Below are 22,992 nucleotides of genomic sequence, written 5' to 3'. Positions count from 1 at the left end.
AAGATGGAGGTGACCTGGGGGAGAAAAGGGAGAGTCAAAAGGGGTAAGAGCAATCAACCCAGTAATCACACCCCTAAGTGAAAATGGATACTGAAGATTAGATTCTTAAAGGTACAAAATTGATAACAAATACCAAAAAGCAAAGATTAAAAATCTAGAGGTTAGACTCTCAAAAAAAATTTTTTTTAAAACAAATAAATCACAAAAATTATAAAATATATATATATATGAAATTTGCTTTTAAAATAGGGTCTTTTGGCAAGGTAATAGGTTGTGAAATGAAAATAGAATAATAAGAACTTTAAAAAATTAAAAAGTGATAATAGTAAAAATATATCTAGGAATTTCTCTGGTGCTGTTGTGGGCAGTATGGGGTCAGTTCAGTTTCAGATATTTCCTTGTTCCAGCTTCTACTTGTTCTCAAGGTATATAAGCCCCCTCCAATGCTTAGTCAATGTTCAGTTCAGTTCAGTCGCTCAGTTGTGTCCGACTCTTTGCGACCCCATGGACTGCAGCACGCCAGGCCTCCCTGTCTATCACCAACTCCCGGAGTCCACCCAAACCCATGTCCATTGAGTCGGTGATGCCATCCAACCATCTCATCCTCTGTCGTCCCCTTCTCCTACTGCCCTCAATCTTTCCCAGCATCAGGATCTTTACGAGTCAGCTTTCACGTCAGGTGGCCAAAGTATTGGAGTTTCAGCTTCAACATCAGTCCTTCCAATGAACATTTAGGACTGATTTCCTTGAGGATGGACTGGTTGGATCTCCTTGCAGTCCAAGGGACTCTCAAGAGTCTTCTCCAACAGCACAGTTCAAAAGCATCAATTCTTCGGTGCTCAGCTTTCTTTATACTCCCACACTCACATCCATACATGACCACTGGAAAAACCATAGCCTTGACTAGAGGGACCTTTGCTGGCAAAGTAATGTCTCTGCTTTTTAACATGCTGTCTAAGTTGGGCATTCTGTTAGACCTCTCAACCATGACCCGTCCATCTTGGGTGGCCCCACATGGCATGGCTTAGTTTCATTGAGTTGGACAAGGCTGTGGTCCATGTGATCAGATTGGTAGTTTTCTGTGATTGTGGTTTCAGTCTGTCTGCCCTCTGATGCCCTCTCTTAGCACCTATCATCATACTTGGGTTTCTCTTACCTTGGACATGGGGTATCTCTTCATGACTGCTTCAGCAAAGCACAGACGCTGCTCGTTATCATTAAACAGTGGGAGTGAGAAATAGATTTAAGGGACTAGATCTGATAGAGTGCCAGATGAACTATGGACGGAGGTTTGTGACATTGTATAGGAGACAGGGATCAAGACCATCCTCAAGAAAAAGAAAGGCAGAAAAGCAAAACGGCTGTCTGAGGAGGCCTTACAAATAGCTATGAAAAGAAAAGAAGTGAAAAGCAAAGGAAAAAGGAAAGATATATCCATTTGAATGCAGAGTTCCAAAGAAAAGCAAGGAGAGATAAGAAAGCCTTCCTTAGCGATCAATGCAAAGAAAGAGTAAAACAATAGAATGGGGAAGACTAGAGATCTCTTCAACAAAATTAGAGATACCAAGGGAATGTTTCATGTAAAGATGGGCTCAATAAAGGGCAGAAATGGTATGGACCTAACAGAAGCAGAAGATATTAAGAAGAGGTGGCAAGAATACACAGAACTGTACAAAAAATGATCTTCATGACCCAGATAGTCACAATGGTATGATCACTCACCTAGAGCCAGACATCCTGAAATGTGAAGTCAAATGGGCCTTAGGAAGCATCACTCTGAACAAAGCTAGTGGAGGTGATGTTATACCAGTTGAGCTATTTCAAATCCTAAAAGATGATGCTATGAAAGTGCTGCACTCAATATGCTGGCAAATTTGGAAAACTCAGTAGTGGCCACAGGACTGGAAAAAACATTTTTCCACAGTTTTCATTTCAATCCCAAAGAAAGGCATGCCAAAGAATGCTCAAACTACCTCACAATTGCACGTATCTCACACACTAGTAAAGTAATGCTCAAAATTCTTCAAACCAGGCTACAGCAATATGTGAACTGTGTACTTCCAGATGTGTCAAGCTGGTTTTAGAAAAGGCAGAAGAACCAGAGATCAAATTGCCAACATCCACTGGATCATCAAAAAAGCAAGAAAGTTCAAGAAAAACATTTATTTCTGCTTTATTGACTATGCCAAAGCCTTTGACTATGAGGATTACAAGAAACTGGAAAATTCTGAAAGAGATGAGAATTCTAGACCACCTGACCTGCCTCTTGAGAAACCTGTATGCAGGTCAGGAAGCAACAACTAGAACTGGACATGGAACAGACTAGTTCCAAATAGAAAAAGGAGTACGTCAACGCTATATATTGTCACACTGCTTATTTAAATTGTATGCAGAGTACATCATGAGAAACGCTGGGCTGGATGAAGTACAAGCTGGAATCAAGATTGCCGGGAGAAATATCAATAACCTCAGATATGCAGATGACACCACCCTCATGGCAGAAGGTGAAGAAAAACTAAAGAGCTTCTTGATGAAAGTGAAAGAGGAGAGTGAAAAAGTTGGCTTAAAGCTCAACATTCAGAAAACAAAGATCATGGCATCCCATCCTGTCACTTCGTGGCAAATAGAAGGGGAAACAGTGGCTGACTTTATTTTTCTGGTCTTCCAAATCACTGCAGATGGTGGTTGCAGCCATGAAATTAAAAGACGCTTACTCGTTGGATGGAAAGTTATGACCAACCTAGGCAGCATATTGAAAATAAGAGACATCGCTTTACCTACAAAGGTCCATCTAGTCAAGGCTATGATTTTTCCACTAGTCATGTATGGATGTGAGAGTTGAACTATAAAGAGAGCTGAGCGCTGAAGAATTGATGCTTTTGAACTGTGGTGTTGGAGAAGACTCTTGAGAGTCCCTTGGACTGCAAGGAGATCCAACCAGTCCAACCTAGAGATTGGTCTTGGGTTTTCATTGGAAGGACTGATGTTGAAGCTGAAACTCCAATATTTTGGCCCCTGGATGCAAAGAGCTGACTCATTTGAAAAGACCCTGATGCTGGGAAAGATTGAGGGCAGGAGGAGAAGGGGATGATAGAGGATGGGATGGTTGGATGGCACCCATGACTCAATGGACATGAGTTTGGGTACTCTGGAATTTGGTGATGGACAGGGAGGCCTTGGCATGCTGCAGTTCCTGGGGTCGCAAAGAGTCAGACACACTTGAGTGACTGAACTGAACTGAACTGAACTGGGTTGGTCATAACTTTTCTTCCAAGGAGTAAGTGTCTTTTAATTTCATGGCTGCAATCACCATCTGCAGTGATTTGGGAGCCCAGAAAAATAAAGTCAGCCACTGTTTCCAGTTTCCCCATCTATTTGCCATGAAGTGATGGGACTGGATGCCATGATCTTAGTTTTCTGAATGTTGAGCTTTAAGCCAACTTTTCACTCTCCTCTTTCACCAAGAGGCTCTTTAGTTCTTCACTTTCTGCCATGAGGGTGGTGTCATCTGTTATTGATATTTCTCCCGGCAATCTTGATTCCAGCTTGTACTTCATCCAGCCCAGTGTTTCTCATGATGTACTCTGCATACAATTTAAATAAGCAGGGTGACAATATACAGCCTTGACCTACTCCTTTTCCTATTTGGAACCATTGTGTTGTTCCATGTCCAGTTCTAACTGTTGCTTCCTGACCTGCATACAGGTTTCTCAAGAGGCAGGTCAGGTGGTCTAGAATTCTCATCTCAGAATTTTCCACAGTGTGTTGTGATCCACACAGTCAAAGGCTTTGTCATGGTCAATAAAGTAAAAGTAGATGTTTTTCTGGAACTCTCTTGCTTTTTCAATGATCCAGCAGATGTTGGCAGTTTGATCTCTGGATCTTCTGCCTTTTCTAAAACCAGCTTGAACATTTAGAATTTCATGGTTCACGTATTGTTGAAGTCTGGCTTGGAGAATTTTGAGCATTATTTTACTAGCATGTGAGATGAGTGCAATTGTGTGGTAGTTTGAACATTTATTGGCATTGCCTTTCCTTGGGATTGGAATGTAAACTGACTTCTTCTAGTCCTGTGGCCACTGCTGAGTTTTCCAAATTTGCTGGCATATTGAGTGCAGCACTTTCACAGCATCATCTTTTAAGATTTGAAACAGCTCAACTGGAATTCCATCACCTCCACTAGCTTTGTTCAGAGTGGCGCTTCCTAAGGCCCACTGCAGGTTGTATCTGCTGCACCTGTCACTTCCAGAACAGTGCCCTCTTCTTTGTTTATTTTGGCTTCCTCTGTTTGAAGGTCTCTTCAGTGTCTAATTTCCACCTTGCCACAGGAGGGTGAAGGTGGTCACTTATTTAGGCTCACTTGTTCAGTTGTGTTGTGGGGAGAGAGGGACACTGCAAAAAAAAAAAAAGTGGCATGTGTGGGGATTACTTGCAGTGTATGGACCACACTGGGTTTGCCCCAGCTCACAGCGGTGTGTACTTTGCTGGTCTACACTGCTCAGGCTCCACGGTACTCTGCAGGGGCACTGTCCAACTCAGGCCCTGCATTTCTTGCACTTCCCAGGTCTAAGCCACTCAGGTTCTCGGGTTCTCTGCAAGGGCACCACTCAGTTGGGTGTGCGTTTTTTGCCCTTCCCTTGTCCGAGCAGCTCAGGCAACCAGGTGTTTGGCAAGTGCACTGTCCCAGGTGGGCCATGCATCTTAATCACCTCCCCCGTCGCCACAAGTGCACTGTCTCAGGTGTGCCGTGTGTCTCCTCTGGGGAGCTGATCTCAGGCTGTGACCTTCCTGGCAGATGTCAACCGTTCAGGATCCCAGGAAGACGATCCCAGGAAGACGTGGTTAGCAGCTGGGAGCCTGCTCACGGTCTGGTGGGGATGCTGGTCTCTGGGGCTGAGATTGGAGCCTGTAGGCAGCCGGCTAGCTCTCCTTTGGTATTCACTCAATCCCTTTGTTCTGTGAACAGGCTAGGCTGTGCATTAGAGCCTTTCGTGGGAAATTTCCCTTTTCTTTTTCTCTCTGGCTATGCCACAGTTTGGGTTGCTATCTCACGTTAGCGCCCTCAGATTGTCCTCAGGGCATTCAGGCCCGGTCCTTACCCTAAGCACTGATTATGCAGCCCATGTCCCCCTGTTCAGCCTCTGCTCACTGGTGGTGGATGGGAGTCTCTGTTGGCAGTTGCAGTTAGGCACGTGTTCCGTGGGGTTCTTTTCCTCCCGGTTATGTTGCCCTCTGAGATTTCAAAACTCCCCACAGGCCCTCCTGTGAGGGTTTCCTACTGTTTGGAAACTTCCCCTCCTTCATGACTCCCTGTCCAAGACGGGTCTCCATCCCTAACTCTGTTGTCTCTCCTTTTGTCTTTTATGTTTTGTCCTACCTCCTTTCAAAGAGAATGGGCTGCCTTTCTGGGTGCCTGGTGTCCTCCGCCAGTGTTCAGAAGTTGTTTTGTGGAAGCTGCTCAGCATTCAAAGGATCTTTTGATGAATTTGTGGGGGAGAAAGTGGTCTCCCGGTCCTATTCCTCTGCCATCTTGGGATCACCTCCTGAGTTACTCATTTTTGTAAATTATCTTTAAAGACCTCCTCACCTTCTATTACTAGTTTCTGAGTTTTTTTTTAAACATGACTTCTGAATTTTGTCTAATACTTATTTGCATCTATTAAGGTTATCAAATGATACTGCTCAACTCTATAATATGGCAGATTGTATTAAAATAATTTGTTTCCATTGAGGTATAACATAGTAAAGGAGGTAAATTACATAATACAAAGTGTACAGTTCAATGAATTTTCACATTTGTATATAATCATGTATCTACCACCAAAGCCAAAGTCAAAATATAGAACATGTCCATCACCACAAAAATTTTCCTTTTACTCTTCCCATTCATGACCCACTCTCACCCAGAACTAATCACCGTTCTCATTTCTATCACTTCTGATTATTTTGCCTATCTTGAACTTCACATAAGTAGAATCATACGGTATGTACTCTTGTGTATGTATTCTCTTATCAACACTGATTTGTGAGATTTATCCAAGTTGTTGCATGTGTCATTACTCATTCTTTTTTTTTTCTTTAATCAATTTTGTTGCATTGTATAAACTGATAATGAACATTTGGTTTGTTCCAAACTGTTGACCGTTAGAAATAGAGGTGCTATGAAATGGTTTGTTCGACTTCTAGTAGGTTCATGTACTTGTTTATCTAGGGTAAACACCTACAAGTAAAACTGAAGGCCCATAAGTTACACATATGATTAAATCTACTAGATAATGCCAAACTTTTTTTTTTTTTTTTTTTTTAACATTTCCACAAGCCACAAATGAAAATTGTGCTTGCTGGACATTCTTGAGAATACTTGATATTACCGTATTTGTCCATTTCAGCCACTCTAGTGTGTTTGAAGTGGCATGGGACTGCAGTCATGCTGTTAATATGCCTGGCCCTGTTGCACAGTTATGGTGAGCATCTTTTTCTGTGTTTACTGGTCATACAGATCTCTTCAGTGATGTGTGTGTTCAAGCCTTTGCCACTTTCTCAAAGTGGGTTATTCTTTTACTTAATGATTACAGGAATTATTAACATGTTCTGAATATAAATTCTTTATTACATGTATGTATATCCAATTTTGATTTTCCAGTATCTTGCTTAATTTCTCACTCTCTTAATAATTCAGTAACTGGAAGTTCGTAATTTTAGTGAAGAGCAATCTATAATTTATTTAGCTTTGTTTCCAGTATTAGAAATTTCTGCCTACCTAAAGAAGAGATATTTCTCTAGTAGTAGTAGTAGTATTTCACATTTTGATTTTTGATTCTTCAGCTTCACAGAGTTAGTCTATATTTTTTAAAGAGCCTCTTTCTTAGTGGATGTTCTTTGAGCATTAAATGTAATGTATATGCTGTGGGACCTGTGAGTTTACCCATCTGATTTCTTCTAAATTTCTTTTTCCCCACTCTACTTTTATCTCTTTATAGGCTTCTCACCAACCAACCAAGTCATTCACCATTACCAGTGAGCAAGGGTATAATCTCACCTCAGGATCCTTCTCTTAACACAGAGTGGGTAAGCTCTGACCATTGTGGGATTTCTCTTTGGAGGATTACTTGTCTTTCAGCATCACCCAAGTATGAACTTAGAATACAACAACCCATTTTTAACTTGTTTCCATATTATTGGTACAGGGTGATCCCTCTGTGAATGCTACTTGGTTTTTTTTCACTCATCCATCAGCTAGACACAGACTTCCCCAACCTCCTGACTGTGGGTGTGGCTGATGGTGGATAACATGGGGGTCTGAGTCACCCACTCATCCGGATAACTTGAGCCCTCTGGCCTTACTTGTGCCCCGTCTTGGATACAGCATCTACCCCGGAAGAGACTGCTATTGGATCCATTGTCATTTTAATGTGAAGCATCTGACAAAACTCAGGTGATAATGGGCAGTTGAGTTGCTCAGTCGTGTCTGACTCTTTGCGACCACGCCAGGCCTCCCTGTCCATCACCAACTGCCAGAGTTCACCCAAACCCATGTCCATCGAGTCGGTGATGCCATCCAGCCATCTCATCCTCTTGTCGTCCCCTTCTCCTCCTGCCCCCAATCCCTCCCAGCATCAGGGTCTTTTCCAATGAGTCAACTCTTCGCATGAGGTGGCCAAAGTACTGGAGTTTCAGCTTTAGCATCAGTCTGTGATGTCCCAGTCAGTAGTCGTTTGTTTTTTTTTTTCATGTCAGTCTGGCCCCCAGGGTATAGATTTTTATTCTCCTACCTGAGCTTGCCATAAACTCCACATTCATCTTTCCAGTCACTTGTTATATTAGAGCCTTTTAGTTCATAGGATTCAATCGTCTTGTCTGTTTACCCCTAGACTGCACTTGCTGCAGAGCTCTTTCCCGAGTCCCATTCAAACCCAGCAGTATCACCTGATATATGGGTCAGGTAAGTACTTTCAAGTTTCAAATACACATCCTCCAGAACCCAGATAGGATTACCAAGCACTTTTTAAAATCCTCATCACTGAGATCTGTGACATGTAATTATCTTTCATTTTTGAGGGGATATCTTAGCATGCTCCTAAGAACCTTACTGATATGGTATGCCATTGAATATTTACTTTGTCTCCTACCCCTTGGAATACATATGGCTATAAAGGCATCCAAAATATCGTGACCTCTTAGCCATCTGGAATAACGAGCCTAGTTCTGAAGACATAGCTGATGTGCTGTTTATCAGATGTCTGACTGGGTCACATCTCTTCAGACATACGAGGCTGAGAGAGTAAACACTGCCAGATAGACATATATACTGTTGTCCATCCCAAGTGGATACAAATTCATGATCTTTTCTGGTAAAAATGAAAAAGAACACATATAGTGGCTCAATGGACACATGCCATATACCACAGGCCATGAAAATCTGCTCCAGCACTTACACCTCCTCTCTCCTGGCATCTATCCATGTGCCTACTAGTTGAGTCCAGAGGGGGCAGATTAGCAAATTAAACATGATGGAGTCCACCATGCCTGCATCCTTTGAGTCATTAGTTTCTGCATTTATTTCTGCTGTTCTCATAGATGTTTTTCAAATTTACTGGATTAGATGGGTCTGAGTAGGTTCAGAGGCCTCTATTTGGCCTTCCTCACTATATTTTTGTTCTGTTTGTGACAAACCTAGACAGTGTATTAAGAAGCAAAGACATCACTTTGCTGACAAAGGGCTGTATAGTCAAAGCTATGATCTTTCCAGTAGTCATGTACAGATGTGAGAGCTGGACCATAGAGAGGCCAGAGTGCTGAAAAACGGATGCTTTGGGGACTGGAGAAGACTCTTGAGAGCCCCTTGGACAGCAGGGAGATCAAAACAGCCCATCCTAAGAAATCCATCCCGAATACTCATTGGAAGGACTGATGCTGAAGCTCCAATAATTTGGCCACCTCATGTGAACAGCCAACACATGAGAAAAGACCCTGATGCTGGGAAAGACTGAGGGCAAGAGAAGCAAGTGACAGAATGACGTGGGTTGGATGGCATCACCAATATGAACATGAACTTTAGCAAACTCTGGGAGATAGTGAGGGACAGGGAGGCCTGGCATGGGGCAGTCCATGGGGTCGCAAAGAGTCTGACATGACTGAACAGCAGTTGCTGTAACAAATTATCACGAAGTTATCAGCTTAACACAAATTTATTAGCCTACAGTGTGGCAAACTAAAAGTACAACACAGGTTGCACTAGACTAAAAATCAGGTGTCAGTGGTCCTGTGTTCCCTCCTGCAGTCTCTACCAGAGAATCCATTCCTTTGCCTTTCTGGGCTTCCATGTGCTGGCCACACTCCCTCCACTTGTGGCCCCCTTTCCTCCATCTTCAAAGCATCCTTCTGATCTGTCTGTAGACACACTTCCCCCTGGCTCTCTTCTCCTGTTGAGAGCCTCTTGCTTGTAGTCTTCTCACGTGGCTTTTCCTTAGCGTATGTGCACAAAGAGCAAGAGAGTTCTGCTCTCTCTCCTCTTGTAATGAGGACACTAATCTTATTAGGGCCCTATCTGTATGACATCATTTAACCTTAGTTATTTCCATAAATGTCCAATTTCCAAATACAGTCACAGTTTAGAAGACACATTCAGCCCATATAGGATGAATTTGGTTAATAAAAACATGTCAATACTGGTTCATTAATTAGGATAAATGTACCTTACAAGATGATGGTATTACAGAAGTATATTTATCATGCCTTTTTATTTTCTGTATTTTTGATGCATTGACGTCTGGGGCCTTCCCAGGGCTGAACAGTTCCTGAAGGTGATAAACAACTCACCTGAGAGCACTGTTCCAATACAAAGCAGCCAATACAGAGCCCACATCCAATAAATCTCCTGTATCAGGCCCTCTGGTAATTGAGTCATTTAATGCTATACTAATGTGTTTTATGTTGAAATATCTACTTTTGAGTCATTCATTTTTTTCCTTAGAGTTTGTCAACTTTGTTGACATATTCAGAAAACCAACTTTTAGTTTCATTTTTTCTATTGGTTTTCTATTCTCTATCATATCAAAGTATAACTGCTAAAACTTCAATACATTTAAGGTGTACAACATAATGTTTTATGTATATACTGTGAAATGTATGTATACACTGTGTTAGGTAACTGTACACTTATAACTGAGCTTCCCTGGTAGCTCAGCTGGTAAAAAAGCCGCCTGCAATGCAGGAGACTCTGGTTCGATTCCTGGATCCATAAGATCCCCTGGAGAAAGGGACAGGCTACCCACTCCAGTATTCCTGGGCTTCCCTGGTGGCTCAGACGGGAAACAATCTGTCTGCAATACCGGAGACCTGGGTTTGATCCCTGGGTTGGGAAGATCCCCTGGCAGAGGAGGGCATGGCAACCTATCCAGTTATTTTTGCCTGGAGGATCCCCATGGACAGAGAAGCCTGCAGGCTACAGCCCATGGGGTCACAAAGAGTAGGACGGGACTAAACAACTAAGCACATACTTACAACTGCTCTCTCTTTTGGACCGCACCTTACATAATGTTCAGAGTCCACTTTGTCTGACCTGAGTACGGCCACTCTTGTTCCTCTTTGGTTGCCATTTTATCTTTTTCCATTCTTTTACTTGCAGCATGTGTCCTGAGATCAAAAGCAAGTCTTGTACACGACATGCAGTTCAATGTTTTTCTCTCCATTCAGCTAATCTATAGCTTTTGATTGGTACATTTAAACTGTTTAAAGTAATTACTGATAGAGAAGCACTTACTATTTCCATTTTGTTAACTGTTTTTTATATGGCTTACATCATTTTTGTTCCTCTTTCCTGTCTTAATTGGTTTTTTTTTTTAATATATATACGTACTTTGATTCCCTTATTTTCCTGTTTCCTTTCTAGGTATCTTTAAATTGATGTTAATTTACAATGACTTAGTTTCAGTTATACAGCTGAGTGATTGTTTTACATAGTCTTTTCCATTTTAAGTTAGTACAAGATATTGAGTCTAGTTCCCTGAGCTATACAGAAGTCCTCGATGTCTACCTATCTTACTATAGTTTACTATATGGTAGTGTGTATAGCTTCATCCCAAACTCCTAATTTATCTCCCTGCCTCAATCCCTTTTGGTAACCATAAGTTTGTTTTCTATGTCTGAGTCTATTTCTCTTTTGTAAATAAGGTTATTTGTATCACTTATTGTTACAATGCACATATAAGTGATATCATAGGATATTTGTCTCTGACTTACTTAGTAGGATAATGTCTAGGTCCATCCATATTGCTGCAAATGGCATTATTTCATTTTTTATGATTGAGTGGTATTCCAATGTGTACATGTATGTCTAAATATCTTTTCAAATTAAGAGTTTTCTCAATATATGCACAGGGTTGGGATAACTGGCTCATATTGTAACTGTATATAAAAACAGGAGAAAAATCACGTATTATAGAAAGACTATGTTCCTATATTATTTTTAAAAATCTCATTAAAAAAAGCAAACTTATGGAGCAAAAAAATACAAATTCAGTTATACTGTGGGTGTAAGGAAATGAGTTGAACCACACAGCAGTGTAGATGGTAGGAATGGAAAATGAAGCAGGTGAAATGGATGGTTCTTTCTTTTTCTCATAAAGAGGTATAATCCTCAACTTAAAGATGATTTACTCTAAGCTAGGAAATACATTTAAACAGGAGAGGTGAAAGAGATACCCATTTTTAAAACCAGGAAGGGCACTGCAAATGTGCTGGGACTTCTTCTACCACAGTGCTTTCCCCCACATCTGACACTTGCAATGGTCCAGCAAGGGATCTATTTTGAACAGCTTCACACAAATATTTTTTATGGATACATATACTTTATAACATAAATAAACCAAAGACAAATGAAAAATTTAAAACTCCTTAACAGAAAAGTAACAATTTCCTGTCTGAATCTTAAGTAAAATGATATAGTTTCCAGCTTCAAGTCAACAGCTGTAAGATCATGTTCTTAAAGAGTTAATTCTGCTTAATGTAGGAATGAAACCCAGCTCCTAAGGATGGAAGAGAAACAGATTTGTCCAGTATTTGGAGCCAAAAAATAGACAGACTGACATCTTATTTTACTCTATCTACCTTCCTTCCTTCTCTCTTTTGGCTTAAATACCAGAAATTTTTTAAGCTATAAAAACTTCACGTATACAAACTAACAAAATATACAGAGCCCAAACATCTGATTTAAATATTTTTAGCATCTTTATTTAATAAATAACTTCACTAAAACAGCATTGTAAAACGTGAACTGTTAAAATTAAAAGGCACTTAAAATAAGAATGTGAATAGTATGAAACCAAACAGAAAACTCAAACAGTGAGAAGTAAATATACAGTGGTCTGTTATAGCACTAATTGAAAGTAAATGCTTAAGTGATTGATAGCTATTGCATGAGCCACAGTACATTTCACATGTTCAATAAAAAGGCAAATGTACAGCTAAAACATCAATGAAAAAGTACTGATTTTTTAAAAGTCTTACCCCAAATTGCAAACAAATACATTAAATGATTAGAAGAGGTGATAAAAAGCACCAGGCTTTAAAAAGAAAATGAATAAAATAAAATTCACCTGGAGGTCCTCAATTTAGCAAATACTATGTAAATTAAGGCCTTTAGGTAGATAATGCTAAATCAAGGACTTTTTGCAGAAAATTTCCCAAGACTTGAATTTACAGAGAGAAGGCATAAAAGTTACCAAAATTAAGTAACTCTTAAAATGGCACACAGGTTTTAAAGCTATGTTTTCCCTTCCTAGCTCTGACTTTCCCCATGGCCTTTGCAGATCAAATATTTCACTATTTTACACCTGTAACTCCTAGCATACTCATCTTTCAGGTATGTCATCAGTCATGTCTAACAGGCAAACAGCAAAATAATACATTTAAAACAATTCTAAACTAGCTAAAAGGACATTACTTTGGATTCTATATAACTGAAAAATGACATGTCTGCAAAGCTAGAAATCAGTTTTAACACTTGATTAACAGAAAAGATCATCCTCATTAACTATTGCCTTTCAATCACTCTAGAAATACTGCCTAATCCAGTAAGAGCTGGATTTCACTAGTCCAGGAGAAAAGGTCAAAAAGGCACATTGTGACCTTAGATGACAAGGATAACCATCCTGTCTCAAGTCTTTTGTCAGTCCCTGGCACTGGTTATAACATTATTTTCAAAGTAATAAAAAATTTTCAAATTATACATATGGTACATTTTCAGAACCTGCCCATGAGAGAACCATGGTGGCGCTGCCCTGAAGCTATCTCACTGTGACTGTGGATTACTGCTTTGCCTTCAGTGCTGCGGGCACACACAGGCAGTGCTCATTTCCCCTCGTACTTCGGATTAACAACAGTTGTCACAGCACTCTTGTAAATAGGATTTTCACCCTGAAAAAGAAAAAAATTATCAGTCTACTAAAGTCATCTAACTTTACAAAACAATATTAAAGACCATTTTCATAAGTAATTTCCATTTGATCTGTCCAGATTATCAAAAGCTTAGAAAAAATGAAAAACGAAAGCTTTGCCCCACAAGGCTAAAGATGCCCCTGAAAAGGCACTTTTCCTTTCTAAAAAGTCCTTCCTCCACTAGTGATCTGCTGTCAATGGCCTCTCTTTTTTAAACTAGTTTTGAATACTATCTTGAAACTAGTTTTTAACAAACTCTTCTGCCATCAACTGCCTGATTCTTAATCCTTATTGTGCACAAAGGTGCTTGATAATGAACAGACTGCTTGGCTTTCTTGTCTGTGAGGGAGGTGCTCTTCTGAGGCTTTGCCACTCAGGGTGCAAAGATTCTGAGGTAAGACTGTCACAAGTGGGCACAGTGCCAAATGTGCTTAGACAAAAATAATTACTATTCTTTATGAAATAACTGCTATTCTTCAATATGCTGATGAAACATTTTATCTTTGACACTGTATTTTACTGAAGAGTTAAATGATTCCAAGCCATAAACATGACAGATCTTTCAAGAGTCAAAACTTCACTGACAGTGATGTTTTAAAATACATAATTTTCTTTAAAAATTCTCATTCTATATTATACATTTTAATATCTTCTACAGCATTCTTTTTCTATTCTTTAAAACTGAAGATAGGCTTGAAAGTCAAATGAGAAATACAGGCAAATATTCCTATCTCAGAGGAAATAAGTGAGTACAAATCAAATAAATGTTTTAAGATTTTTAAATGCTATTTAGTTTCGTATTTTACTATAGAACCATTTGAGGTTATTTTTAACATTATTTATAGAAAGCACCTAAAGGGTAATTTTTGCTTTTAAATTTTATCCACATTTCACTTCAGGTTACATTTGGATATCGCTTTCATTGCCACAATTTCTGCCTCCTAGAAGGGTATAGTTTGGTGGATGACAAACAAGAAGATAAAGAACTCTGAAACAGTACACAAGAGAATTACATACATAAAATGGGAACAGCATAAGAAAAAAGGGATTGACTGAGATTAAGGATATTGTCAAAATGAAACTGACTACAGATAAAACACTGAAAGGTCTATAGAAGCATGTACACATGCAGAGTTAGAAATCTATATGGTTGAGAAGTTTTTAAGGGTACATATGTATGTCTTGAGTGGGAAAGGGAAAGCAGACGATGCCATCTTTAAAAAGACTAAGAATTCATTAAGGGAAAGTAAAACATATAAAGGCTGGGTCTTGAGAAACACCAAATAAACCACTCTGACTTCAGTTCAGCAGTTAGTCTGGAACCTGACACTGTGCCTTCACTCCACCCCACAAAGCACAACCTGCCCAGTCATTTCTGAAACTGAAGAACTCAGGATCCCTCAGAGATAAACATAATATAATCTGGGTGACAAAAATCACATTGGGTATCAAATTCTGAGCTCTCATCCCAACTGGATCCCAAATGCTATTATAACAGACATTTCATAATGGAGACTGGAGTATGGATCCTAGCAACTGCATTCCTAATGAGTAATCAAGTACAAATAAGTGAGTCTATTTCCACCTTTATCATCCAAGGCTAGAACTGCCCATTTTTTTCAAATATGCTAGGAAAATAAATTACCATTAAGTTTCTTTAATGCATTAGATAAATCTAGTATTTAATACTTTAAAACTGTAAGAGAGGCAATAAAACATGGAAAAGAAAAAAAAATGCCTAAGTTATAGATGAAACCAAAGTACAATTTACATGGCAGAACTTACCTTTGGAGAAAACACTGCCTTTTCATGTACACATTTATATTTATTATTTCATATATATTATTATTTCAAAGTCCATCCAAACAAAATATTAACATGCAAGGTTAGAGGTAAGAGATTAAACCATCTGCATTGGGCATCATCTTAAATGGAGCTAAGCTAAAATAATGCATATTAGTTCCCATCGTTCAGAGTGCAACCCTTCCCCATCCCAACAAAAAGCAAAGCCTGTTTAAATCAAGAGGAACAGGGTTACACTCAGCAGGGAAGTCCTCTGTTCTCAGTAAATGTTGTCTGTTCTTACTCTGGAAGGCCTGATGTGGTTACAGCATCATTTCTGTTGCCTATTAGAAATGCAGTGCACAACTGTGGGAGATTAGCAGCCCACATTTAATGTGTTTATATATGAACAGCTTTAACAGAGTTCATGATTTGATTTTTTTTTAATGTACCTACATGAATAATCTCATGTGTTGAAGTAATTAGACTGCCTGCCTATTTATCTGAAATATGTTAATGACATAAGTGACCAGCAACCTTGGTCCCATACTGGAAAAGTGTTTTGTAAGCCATGATTTAATTTCTTAATGCTCATTCATTAATATCTACTGTTTATTTCTACTTTAGTTTTTCTTGAGAAAACATCTCAGAATAACCAGTACCCATTAATTTTCCTGAATTTGACTAACGAATAAAAAAATTTTCACAAAATTTTCATATCTTGAATTATCCAAAATGCTTATTTTGGCTGAAGTAACAGTGTACCAAAAATTGACTTAACAATAAAAACATGAAGTTTCACTGTTACTGATGATTTCCTTCAAAATACAATTTAACATATAGCAAGGTAAAAATTTCACCTTTCAATAGGAGATACAGAAATTTTTTCATATAAGTATCCATATAAAATGTCAATATCTGATTATGACAGAAACAAGAAAGGAAAAAAAAACCCAGCAAATTAGTTTCCTTCTAAAAATGACATTCTTTCTGTAAAGCTCTAAGTGAGGAAGAAAAGACTATTAAGTCTCATACTACTAAGAAAATGTACCAGACAATGCAAGATGAATCTGAAAATAATTTTCTGCCATCAAATTTAACTTTGCCATTTCAAAAGTCTTAAGATCTCCTTCATCAGACACATAATGGTTTCTAATGTTATCAGTACTCCCTGTATCTCTTAAAAATAAGAAACATTCCTGTACTTTAAAATCTTACCATGTTATTGTAAGTATATTCTCACTCATCAGAGTAAATAAACAAATCTGCATTGAAGGGTTTCTGGGTATATAACAGTGACTTCCCCATTCAGTAGTGTCACAGTAACACTAACATTCTTAAGTTATCAGTAGCAAAGACTGTCATTTCCTATAGTGACCTCACTCCTCCTAACCAGGTAACAGTGTCTCCTGAAGACATGTTGATTGCTACCAGTTCAATGCAGTGCTTAAGAACCTAGACCCTGGAGCCCAGTGGCCTGGGTTTGAATCTCAGCTTTTCCACTAACTAGTCTTGTGAACTTGGTCAAATTACTGAACTCTTCTGTGCCTTAGTCTTCTCATATGTGAAATAAGAATAAAGGAAAGGAAGGCGTTCAGGGTCACCAGTCAGGAGAATTGGTTCTAATCACAACCTTTTTATCAGAGTATTAGGGGCTTACATAATTATATTAAAACATGCTAGAAACACTTCATGAAAATTCAGTTATAAGGAAAAAGCCTGTCCAGTGTCGACAGACGAGAAGATGATACATTTCTCACCCAGGTAGAGCATACACTCGCCAAAATAACTTTCCCTTACCTTAGAGAATAGGTGAACCAAGCTTTATTACCACTATGAAATTTTCAGCCAAGTTTTTATTTAAAACTCTAGTAGGGTTTTTCTCTACATGAAATTTAAATTTCATGTTCACTTTTCACTCTAAAACTTACAAATAATAATTTGTTATATAAGGATGTTATCATATAAGGATGATAATACCATCTAAAGCAAAGGACTCTAGTGAGGATTATAACTGACAGGCTGCTATCAAATACTGTAGTCATCAGCCAAAAACAACACAGTATAGTTACTGACTCCCTGTTAAAGCTCTGGGAAGTGAAGTGACCCAGTACCATTCTACCTAAGCAGAAGACTTAGCTGGGACTCAACCCAGGTCAGTCTGATCACAACACACGTTCTTTTCACTACAACACAGTTGCTGCTTCTATACCATAAAGCTTAATCCAAAGCCCTTCTAAATACTATTATTAACACACAGAAAGAAAAGCCACAGTATAGCCATATAAATAAAGCCAGACTTTGGAGAAAGAAAAAAAGCAGTAGTGATAAAAGACACGCAGTGCAGTAAAGACATGCAAAGACAGAAAATGAAAGAAAATACGAACGGCAATTTAGAGACCAGCTTTACGTCCATAGTTTGGATTCTTGAAATTATTAATAGGACTCTTGTAAATCGGATTTTCTTGCTAAAGTAAAAGAAACAGTTTCTAATGATTTCATCAGAAAAAAACTGACATGTATAGTGAGTGTTTAAACACTATAAAAGACCATTTTTTACTATTCTTAGGCTTCCAAAATTATTTTTTAAAAATCTAAGCAAACTGTTGTAAAATGCAAACGACTAAAATTCATTTATACCTGAAAAATACTGAAGAGTGTCACTGCCTTCTTGTATCAAAAGATGAATACAAGACGGCCAACGTGTGGCCACACTAGCCTCCAACCCCACATTTCAAAGCACTAAATGCTGACATACATTTTCATCACTTATAGCTTTTAAGTTTTGTATAAAACAAGGTTACTGAGTTGTAATTTGCAGAGTAAAAATACCCTTTTAAAGTATATAGTTTCATGAATTCTCAAATGTATAAAGACACCCATCTGGGCAATTTAGAGACCATAGGTTTAGTCCCCATGGGTTTGCCTTTTCTAGACTATTATATAAATTGAATTACACAGCATGTAGTCTTTTGAGTGGCTGATTTCTACTTAGGGTTCTTTGTTAAATTAAAAAAAAAAAAAAAAGCAGCAGCTTTCCACTGAATAGTCTGAAGTTCTGTAGGGTTTTAATTTTTTTGGTCATGCCAAGTATGTGGGATCTAAGTTCCCCAACCAGGGATTGAACCCACACCCCTTGTGTTAGAAATGAGTGTTAACCACTGCACCACAAGGGAAGTCCCCAGGATTCTATTTTATATAAGAAGAAAAGGCAGAAGAGCAGAGTTAAGATTAAAATTATTAAGAAAATAAAAATACCACAGTAACCTGAAGAAACATTCTTACTATTTTCTTTCTTTTAATGGGATGTATTTAAGATGTTTTCTGTTTTTCACTGAATGCAAGTTTCCTGAATAATAAATTCTGGGGGGCAACTGAAATATTTAAAGGACTTTAATAATCAGCTTTAGAGCTAATAAACAAGTCTTAGAAGCGTTACATTTACTTTATGAAACACCTTCCATTTTAGATGTTTTCCAACTTACCGTGTCCCATTTGGCATTCATTTTTTCCTTTTCAAATTTGGCAAATTCCCTTCTGTCATGAATGATCATTAAAAGCTTCCAAATCAGCAGCAATGCAAGGCCAATAAGAACAATCCCAGCAACCACACCTGCTACAATCGGAATAATGTCTGGGCCAGTGGGACACTCTGTAAAGTAAAAAGCAAAGGATACGCACACAAGGGGGGTTAGCTTGTAAAGGTGCAGCCAGAACCACAGAGAGCTGTGCAGTCTCACAAAAGACACAGGAATTGAAACTCCAAGTTAAGTGACGTATCTTGGGGCACACTATCCAAAAGAACCTATAAAAAAAGATACTAGAAGTAACAGATAAGTTTACAAGATCATAATGTACATGATCAATAAATAAAAATCATGTATTTCTATGAATTATACCAAAACTGATTTCTATATATTAGAAATTGAACCTCAGAAAATAGTATTATCTACAATAGCACCAAAATCACAAAATACTTATGTATAAACCTAATAAAACATGTACAAGATTTATATGCTAAAAATTACTGAACACTGATTTTTAAAAAAGACCTGAATAAATGGAGAGATTTTATCTATGTTCATCAATTAGACAATTGATTAGACAATCCTCTCCCAATTTTATCTATAAACTCAATATTATCCCAATCAAAATCCTGGCAGGACATGTGTGGGATATCAAGCAAGCGAATTCTAAAATTTACAAAGAAGTAGGAGAACTAGCAAAGTGTCTCAAAAACACTTTCAGGAAAAAACAAAGTTGGACAATTTACATTACCAGATGTCACAAAACTAGCCGTGAAGCAACAGTAATTGAAAGAGTGTGTTATTAGCTAAGGGACAGATGCCTAAATTAATAGAACAGAATCAAAAGTCAGAAACAGGCCCACACACATAAGGTCATCTTATTTTCACCCAAAGTAGAGAAAGGTCAGCCTTTTCAAGAAATGGTACAAGAACTGCTGGAAATCTACCTACAAATAACTGGACCTCCACTCCAGATACTGAGAGCAGCTCAAAATACGTTACGGACCTAAATGCAAATCCAGAAACTAAAACTTTCAGAAGAAAACACAGGAGAAAAATACTTATGAAGTTGAGTTATGCAAAGAGTTCTAAGGTAGTAAGAAGCAAGATCTACAAAAGAAAAACTTGGTAAAATTTAAGCTTCTGGTCTTCAAAAACAGTATTTGAAACACACATACCTGAAAATGCAAAATAATAACAGAGGCTTTAAAAAAGTTTGCCTGTTTCTTTTGAAGTTAAATATATGCCCTTTCCCCAATCCCTAACATTTATCCTAGAGAAATGAAAACTTACATTCCAATAATAACTTAATCACAAATGTAGAAAATTCCAAAGAATGTATTTAAAGTTCCCAGAAAAAAAAAAGATAAAAATGATTCCTCTCTTGAAAAGCAGAACAAATTCATGCCATATAATACCCTCTAACAATTATCTTTCCCAGCGTCCAAGCCTAAATCAAGCTGCTATTAAAAATATTATTAGTGATGATGTTACTGAGTACCTTCTACCAGGCACTGTGCTAAGGGCTTTATACGGGTTACTGCATTTACTCTTCAAACTCTCCATAACATAAAATTTGTTTTCTCTTTCCCTTATTTCTTATAGTTAATTAAATACTATTTTAAGCTTGAAGAGATTAAAATGTCCTAACTTGAATGCAAAGTAGTCATGTAAAGTAGCTGGAAGCTGTTCCTAGATGTGAGTGAGTCAAAGTCGCTCAGTCATGTCTGACTATTTGCAACTCCATGGAATGTCCATGGAATTCTCCAGGCCAGAATACTGGAGTGGGTAGCCTTTCCCTTCTCCAGGGGATCTTCCCAACCCAGGGATCAAGGGGAACTCCCAAAAGCTCTAACCAGCAGAAACACATAAAAGAAAATGCAAAAAACTTTGAAATGATCAGATTTCTACCTGGAGTCTCTACAACATGAACAGTGGCCTCATTGTTCCCATTCACTGAATATGTGAAGTAGAACCAGCAGTCGTCAACGTCCTTCTCCTTACAGTGGGACAAGGGATCCACCTGGCCTGGCTGGGGCAATTTGTCCCGATTTTCAACCTTGGTAATGTTGAAATGTGAACATTCCTGAGCACATGTGTCTTTCTTTTCTCCTTTATTGAAGGCTCGGCACTGAACACATTCTCTGTTAAAATGCAAATGATTATATTTATTATTTATAATAATATTTGCTTAAAGATTATTTTGTGTGCTAGACTCAAAATTTGACCAAATTAGGCCAAGAGAGATGAAAGAAGATATGAATAACTGAAGAAACATATGACATTTCTTGGTGGGAAAACTAAACATAAAGATGCTAGCTTCCTAAGTGAAATTATAGATTTATTATAGCTCAAACTAAAATCCTCCAAAAGAAATAAGAGTAGTAAGCTAAAACTAGCCCAATCAGAAATGAAATATACAATATAAAGCCAAAATAACTTTTGAAATGTGTTGCTGATATTATGGTTCTTTCTGCTAGAGACAAAACCTTCCATTTTATTTAGTCAAAAAGCAGTAAATAGCAATTGGTAATACTAATTTAACAAAGGTTACCACATGGAATTCAATTAAATACCAAATTCAGGTTGAAATAATGGTACCACCACACTCATAGGATACAATTCACTATCATGTGCCAACACTAGCGATTGAGAATTTTTAGATTTAAAAAGTGGGCTTCAAGGTGACAGATACCTTATTTACAGTGTGGCCTGGTGTTAGCACTGTTCTAGGTACCGTGTGATCATACACAGGCGAACAGACAGTGACCAATCACCTATTTCAAGCAACTGAGAAAGACTTACTTATGCTCAGCACAGACTCCAAGGCAGGTCTGACACATCTCACAGGTTGGCCCTTGGAACTTGGGGTCTGTACACTTGCAGGCCCCACACTCGCAGACGCCGCGGCCATTGCAGATCTGTCCATTCACGGCCATGCAGGACGTGGTGTCCAGAGAACAGTCACAGGCGCTGCCGGTGTAGTTAGGGTTGCACTCACACACTCGACACTTGCAAACACCATTTCCTGCAATTAAAAATCTCATTTCTCACAACAGTGGTAACAACATAATCACAACACTGCAAAGTGAAAACAAGCAAGAATATGTAAGAAAGTATCCACAGGAGGGAGTGACCCTCAGTGCTGCCCCTTTTCTATTTATCACTAAGCAAACTTGCAACATGTTTCATTATATTAGACAGGACCACACTCTATAACCACTTTCAGGCCCATTCTCACCTCCACATATTAAGCCATTGGATCTATCACAGTTGAAATTATCACACTCGCAGAATTTGCCAGAGTAAATTTCATTTGTATTGTCCCTCTTCCTACACACACACTGTCCACAGACACACTCTCCGTTGTTGCTGCAGATTTCTGAACTGTTTTCTTTCCTGCAGTAAGCGTCCATGTCTTCACTGTTCACCTCATCCGTGCTACATTCGCAATGTCTCCCAACACGCCCTTCGTTGCACCTAAACACAGAGTCCAAAATCTCAGTCACATTAAATAAACATAACTGAAGTAACAAGTAAAGCGAGAAAGGCAGAGAGGAAATAAAACTATAAACATTATCTTCAGACTATAATTAAATGAGAGTGTTTGTGCCATGTGTCACAGAAGTGTGCATATGTGCATGTGCAGACACACAGCCATTCAAGTCCATACGGAATCTACACAGGCGCCTAGGACAAAATTCCTCTTTAGGAAAATAACCATTCTGATCAAAATGAAAATACAATCTAGCAATGAACAGGTGAACACAACATTTGGAAACAAAGGGTAAACTTATTTTTCAAGAGTGTGGTATGTTTTCAAAGGATATGCTGTATATTACATTTGCTATTATTTGCCCAATTTTTATACTAAAAGTTTATACCCAATTTTTATACTAAAAGTTTATACCCAATTTTTATACTAAAAAGTATAAAAACACACAACTGAAGAGCTGAACTGATAAAAAAACACAGCCCAAAAAGTACATGGAAGTTGAAAATCATACTAAAGGTATCATTTGAAAATGTAACTACCATAATCTTTAAAAACAAATTTATCCTAAGGATTCAGACTTTTCAGACACTTTTTATAGTGCTTATACACACTGTGTCTGGTAAATATACAAAAAGAAGGCAAAACATTTTCAAGATCTTTCAGATAAATAATATTTTACTAAAACTGTATCTATACAACTCAGGATATGACATGGAAAATAAAAAATGTAACATTTTGTTATTTAGAACA

At 38.2% G+C, this 22,992-nt stretch overlaps 1 protein-coding gene across 2 annotated transcripts in view; it reads right to left on the bottom strand.

Annotated features, from left to right (window-relative positions):
* Positions 1-12,204: 12,204 nt before the first annotated feature.
* The window catches only part of ITGB1 (integrin subunit beta 1), a 44,819-nt gene continuing 34,031 nt past the window's right edge, over positions 12,205-22,992 (bottom strand). Inside the window, exons 12-17 of one of the 2 annotated variants that reach the window (XM_052651316.1) lie at positions 21,988-22,226; positions 21,552-21,774; positions 20,658-20,890; positions 18,705-18,871; positions 17,607-17,687; positions 12,205-13,416 (exon numbers count right to left, since the gene is read on the bottom strand). In XM_052651316.1, coding sequence (XP_052507276.1) covers positions 17,613-17,687; positions 18,705-18,871; positions 20,658-20,890; positions 21,552-21,774; positions 21,988-22,226 — 937 coding nt within the window. In that variant the 3' untranslated portion in view covers positions 12,205-13,416; positions 17,607-17,612. The remainder of the gene's footprint in view (positions 13,417-17,606; positions 17,688-18,704; positions 18,872-20,657; positions 20,891-21,551; positions 21,775-21,987; positions 22,227-22,992) is intronic. The other variant, XM_052651317.1, reaches the window with a different exon arrangement.

Source organism: Budorcas taxicolor, chromosome 13 (assembly GCF_023091745.1).
Source record: "Budorcas taxicolor isolate Tak-1 chromosome 13, Takin1.1, whole genome shotgun sequence".
Classification (NCBI taxonomy): Eukaryota; Metazoa; Chordata; class Mammalia; order Artiodactyla; family Bovidae; genus Budorcas; species Budorcas taxicolor.
This window is presented reverse-complemented; position numbering and strand designations above follow the sequence as displayed.